Source organism: Eleginops maclovinus, chromosome 22, assembly GCF_036324505.1.
Source record: "Eleginops maclovinus isolate JMC-PN-2008 ecotype Puerto Natales chromosome 22, JC_Emac_rtc_rv5, whole genome shotgun sequence".
Classification (NCBI taxonomy): domain Eukaryota; kingdom Metazoa; phylum Chordata; class Actinopteri; order Perciformes; family Eleginopidae; genus Eleginops; species Eleginops maclovinus.
Genome location: NC_086370.1, coordinates 17688895 through 17695065, shown reverse-complemented (window position 1 = coordinate 17695065; position 6171 = coordinate 17688895). Strand labels below are relative to the sequence as shown.

Here is a 6171-nt window from a genome sequence, read left to right as displayed (position 1 = left end):
GGTCTTTGTTTTTCTTCTGACGGAAAAATACTGCAATTATTTCACGCTGTTTTCTTCTTCAGGGGACTTTCAGGTTCATACATGTGATTTATGTTTCCAGAAGAAAATGTTTACATGCTTTAATGTGCATTTAACCACATTCATTTTCTCATACGGAGTATACTTTAAAATCACAGCTTGTCTTAGGAAACGGGAGGTCCAAGTATTGAGCGACAGTATAAAAAGATGATGAAAGATGAAGGGAGAAATAGAGAATAACAGCAATGTCATTATAGTTTCAAACAACTGAAGAAGGTCAACCAAATGACACTTGCAATATTTGGCTTTTATTTGTAACACATGAACAAAAAAAACAGGAGTTCAAAGTATTGCCTCTGAATAGTGTTGTGAAATGTTGACTGGTGGCTTCAAGTTAATGCTGTATTAATATATATATAATACACTGCCCGGCCAAAAAACAGGTCACAAGCCTGTGGGGGGGCAGGGCTATGATCTGGGGTTGCTGCAGTTGGTCTGGTCAAGGTTCAGCAACGTTATGTGCCCAAAGAATGAGGTCAGCTGACTACCTGAATATACTGGTATACAGGTTATTCCAGCCATGGATTGTTTTCTTCCCTGATGGCACGGGCATGTTCCAAGATGACCAATGCCAGGATCCATCGGGCTCAAATTGTGAAAGAGTGGTTCAGGGAGCATGAGACATCATTTTCACACATGGATTGGCCACCACAGAGTCCAGACCTGAACCCGATTGAGAATCTTTGGGATGTGCTGGAGAAGACTTTGCACAGTGGTCTGAATCTCCCGTCATCAATACAAGATCTTGGCGAAAAATTTATGCAGGACAGAATAAATGTTGTGATGTTGCAGAAGCTGGTGGAAACGATGCCACAGCGAATGCGTGCCGTAATCAAAGCTGAAGGCGGTCCAAAGAATATTAGAGTGTGACCTTTTTTTTTGGCCGGGCAGTGCTTTTTTTCACTTTATATACATGTTAAGATGGCTACATACAGCTCGTGTGAATTGCATACAAAACCAACCAGTACATTATGTGTTGAAACGACATATCTACTCCAAAATCAAATAAATAATCCTAATTCAAGGTCCTCTGACTAGCTTGATCTCGCATCATTTGCAGGTGGAGTTTGCTTAATAATTCACTGAGAAAAAAAAAGCTAGGGAGTGTAACTCAAGTTGGAATATTTTATCATACAGCTATTTCTGATTAATTTCCACAAACAACATTTATTTAAATCAAAACGATGGATCCTGGATGCAGATCATTCAGGTCCTATGCATTTCAACATGTCAGATCCCTGATGCTTTGGGGCATAAAGCCCATCTCTCATTGGCGCAGGTATTTATAGAAGCAGCTTTCGAGGTAGTGATGGATGATAGAAGCTGAACTGATGGGAGGCATTCAGTGTCACGTGGGTCGTTTGTCTGCAGCAAAGAGAAGAAAGAAGACAACGGCGAGCAGTGAGACGGAGACGAGAGTAATAACAGTCCACCTAACATTGTCTGTGCTCTACACATCCATTACCCAGATCTAAAAATAGCGCAGGGCGTGGTGAGCACAGGTAATTATAGTGATTGTGGAGGAACTCTTATATTTCTCCTCACAGGAGTTTCATGTCCCCTCACTCTCTCTGTCTCGCCGCCTCAGGCCGTAAATACCTGACTTCTCAGTTGGTGGTATTTAGTTTCACTCACATAAACACCGTCACACACAGCAGACACCTGTACACAGCTGTGGATCATACCTAAACACAAGTATTTTTATTGAATGCTATTATAAACGTCTACTTCTCTACATTTCAGCGGCGAATATCCCACTTTTTACTCCACTACATTCATTTGAACACACAAAATAAAACACGTGATATGCTGATCTGTTATCATGCAGTACTGTGTGACTAATATGCACAGTATTTAAAGTATCTGAAGTTGGTCCACGTTGACAAACTACAATACTGAAGGGCTCTTAAATGTATATACACAGATCACATATTAACCATAATAATATAATTGTGTGGAAACCCGTATTCTGCATAACTACTTTTTCTTTTGGTACTTGAAGTACTCTCTGCTGTTCTGTACTGTGTCACTCTGAAATGGCTCATTGTGCCGATTAAGCACTTTTAGTTTTTGCACTTTAACTGTAGTAATTGTTACTTGTAGTAATTTTAGTGTAGTAGTATTTCAAGACAATTGTATGTGAACTTCTACTCAATTTAAGGATCTGGGTACTTCTTCCACTCCGGTACACTGCCTGTACCGCTTTCTCACGGATAAAGTAGCTTTTTACTGCAGTGATCTGGACTCTGACTCAACAAACAACCTTAAATAAACAGAAATGTGTGTAAATATTGAGAATGTCTTTGGCAGAGGCTAACACTAACACATAGTCACTTTGTGTGCTCATACCTGTGTGGTCAGAGTGTGGTGAAACATTTCAGGGCGCTCCGAGCGCTGCTCTTGGTCTGCGCAGGGATCAGGGTCTGGGCTTGGAGGCAGTATTTGGTCTTGGTCTTCAGATCCTTCAGGGTCAGCTTTTTGGAGCGGCAGTCCACATCAAACACCTTCTGCAGAGGAGAGAAGAAGACAGGAGTCATGAGAGAGAGTCTGGTTCTGGACTGCACATTTTTACACGTGAAGCTATCTCAACCAAAGATCTGAGCAGTCTTACAGCAAATGTAGCCTTAAAGGACCTTAAAGGTTCTTGCTTTTCCCTTATTGGTGTTATTATGAATTTTGGTTTGATTTGATTGTCTTCTTGTCAGCAGGATTGTAGAAAACCTTCCAGCCCAATGTTCATGAAACCTGTCTGATGAATTTGAATCCATTTTTTATTGTATTTTTCAAATGGAAACGGCGTTGGCAGATGTCTGTGCTTCTGAGTGCCCTCCCAGTTGTTCTTGTTTTTGTTCTTGTTCTTGTTCTGCTCTTCCTCTTCCGCCTTCTCTCCCTCATCTTCTTCCTCTTCTATTAGTAGAGGGAGTTTTGATGGTATTTATTTATGGTGTACACATAGTTATATAGTTCATGTCATTGATCACGGGTCCTTTTCTGATTCCAGATTCTTGAAAGGTGACAAATACCATTTTGTTTTTCGGTTTTGTGTCACTAACTGAATATCTTTGGGCATCGTACTGGTGTTCGTACAGAACAAGACATTTGGTTTGTGTGTGTACCTCTTCTCCACTGCTGTGTATGAGGTAGATCTTGTATTGCAGACTGTTGTGCATCTTCCTGACGAGCAGCCTGGGGGGCTTCAGACGGACCACAATGCCTTGCTCCGTGGAGTTCAGCCGCAATAAAGGAGAGCTGATTTTGGCTGCAGATAGAGAAGAAGTATCTTGTTAGTTTAATGTCTTTTATGTATATTTTTGTCATGATGATGAATAATGGGAATGAAAGTCATAAAACAGTGTACGAAAAAGACCAAATGTCCTCTTCTGGAAATCCAACAAGAGCTACTTATAATAACAAAAATGTGCATCAGTTTGGTGAAGCCAGAGGACAAAAAAGAGGAAGAGGAAGATGATGATGATGATGATGATGATGATGATGATGATGATGATGATGATGATGATGAAGAGAAAAACCGTGAAATACTCACTGTCCCCGCGCGGGCTGAACCTCGGGGAGAGAGTCCAGGCTGATTTGCTGGCAGGGGGAGAGGAGGCGTGCACTCTGGCGTAATACCACTCTCTGAGGTCAGAGGTCAGGGCGCTGAGGTCACACTGAGGCTTCTGGATCCTCTGACAGCTGTCCACATCCAACCACTCATCCTCGCCATAACTGAGGAGCAGAGAGAGGAGCGTTAATATCCCTCTGTGCAACACGGATCATAGGGGCATGTCTGATGTGCAGTAAGGGAAGAAGTAATCAGAACCTTTACTTGTACCCTGTAACATGCATGCATTCAGCTCATTGTAAGTACTTGATATTGTACTTTGTGAGTACCAATAAAGTATTGTATTAATTTACAATATCAACCAGTCATAATTGATTGGTTGATATTTTTTGTAATATGAATCAGATTTTGCAAAGTAACTGAAGTCAGAAAGTGTGTGTGTGTGTGTGTGTGTGTGTGTGTGTGTGTGTGTGTGTGTGTGTGTGTGTGTGTGTGTGTGTGTGTGTGTGTGTGTGTGTGTGTGTGTGTGTGTGTGTGTGTGTGTGTGTCTCACATCTTCCACTGGACGTAGTACTGCAGTGAACTGCTGTTGGTGGGCGGAGTCCAGAGCACAACGTTTTTGTAGTCCACGGAGTCAAACCTCACCTTGGTGGGTTTGGAGAGCATCTCTGGAGCTGAGGATGTAATGGATTATATTATGGTTTATTAGGTCACAAGAGCATCAAGTGCATACATAAACAAGTAGGTTATTGGTTTCTCAATAAAGAATAACAAGTAACAGGATAGTAGAACACAGAGAAAAATACAACAATAAGAAATGGAGTGAGGGGGAAAAGGGTTCAAATGAAAACTTTGCAGCCATACAAAAGAAATTCAAAAACGGCTTTGAAATTATAACAGAAATACATTTGGTTTGATGCCACATTGGACATTTCCAGAGCCTTTGAGTGACTCTTATAGGATTTGTTTTAGAAAGCTCCTTTTCACATTTGAGTAAAAACTGGCCCTGGTCATCTGTCGTATATAGATAAAATGTCCAAAAAACAAACAAGTTAAATATGTTAAACCTCAAATAGAGGAGGAATGAAGCTGTAGGTCCACATTAATATTGCAGTTTCCTTTTGTGCTGTATTTCACACTCTGGGATAATTTGTGTTTCAATTAAAAGGATTTTCCTTGCAAATGATTTCTAAGAAATTCAGTCATCAGTCTGGCACGGTGACACTCACACACTTCCACCTCATGATGCATACCCTTGTTCCTGAAACACTGGGGCTTTTAAGTTTTTAAACCTGGCCTGAAATGAGTTCCTCGAAATCTCAGATCATATCACACACACATTACTCGCTGATGTCAATCTATCCTGAACCAGAACTAACACATTTATATATATTTTTTTACCTAGTCTAAACAAAGAAGGTTCCTGTTTTGTTGCTTATTTACAATAAATAACTAAATCGAAGTTCTACTGATGTATGAAACTGATTTAGAGACACTCAGTACCCATAGTATCTGACTACATTTCACTTGATTGACTCTTTAATCAACTCTTATTCTTTCCCTTTAAATGTTGCCTTTTATTCAAGTGTGTTTAATATAGTATTAGTGAGTTATTATTGGTTGGCTTATTTTAATTAGAGAGCAATACCTTTGAAGTTACACTGCTTGATTTTGTAAAACAAGCATCAATCAATTTCCTCTCCGCTGAGTATTGCTGTATTTGCACTCAACAAAGTGAATAAAACATCTGAAACTGCGATCTGAGGTAGAAATTAATGTGTATTTTGGAATAAAACTAGTCAGACAGTAACCATCCTTATGTCATAAATCACATAAAAATGAATAATATATCTTACCTGGGGCGTTGCAGCAGACTACCAGGTTCCCCAGCAGCATGGCTCCCAGCAGCAGACGGGTCATGGTGTTGATGTTGGAGGACGAGACACAACTGATGCTGCGAGAAACACGGCGACCTTTAACGTCCCGTCAACTTCCCCTTTTAAATGCCATGATGCAGGGTTCATTAATGACGTGACACGATGACAGTGTTACATGTTTTGACACAGAAGTACATTTTTGTAGCAGTACGTGAGAGGTTTCCTTACCAAACACTGAACTATCACTTAACAAATGTTTTTGGGAACATACACAAACCTGATGATGCATTCACTGACCCCCACCTCCAGGTGAGAGGGTTTAGAAGTCCTTGAGTTTCATCAGGTGATTGAATTCCTCTTTATAAGAATCAAAGAGCACTGACAGGTGTGATGTCTTACATAAAAAAACAGACATACATTACATGTGTATATATTGTCACCATTAATCGTGAAGTTAGTTAGAAATCCCATCGAGTTTAATTCAATTAAAATAACATCTCTGCTGAAACACTGACATTTTAGATGTTATTGTAAATACTTAAAGGATGCATCTAAATAATGTGAAAACAGGCATCCAAGTTTCACTTTAAAGTCGCTTTTTAAAAGAAATGTTGGCTTATTATACAAGAAATATAAAGCACAAAAACAGATTAT

At 39.9% G+C, this 6171-nt stretch overlaps 1 protein-coding gene across 1 annotated transcript; it reads right to left on the bottom strand.

Annotated features, from left to right (window-relative positions):
* Positions 1-304: 304 nt before the first annotated feature.
* On the bottom strand, positions 305-5845 carry il22ra2 (interleukin 22 receptor, alpha 2). The gene is made up of 7 exons (XM_063875248.1): positions 5795-5845; positions 5497-5636; positions 4194-4314; positions 3623-3804; positions 3195-3337; positions 2428-2585; positions 305-1443 (listed from the first exon to the last, which is right to left on the bottom strand). The coding sequence occupies exons 2-6, from the start codon at positions 5558-5560 to the stop codon at positions 2436-2438; spliced, it is 660 nt and encodes a 219-aa protein (XP_063731318.1). The 5' UTR covers positions 5561-5636; positions 5795-5845; the 3' UTR covers positions 305-1443; positions 2428-2435.
* Between the last annotated feature and the right edge of the window lie 326 nt (positions 5846-6171).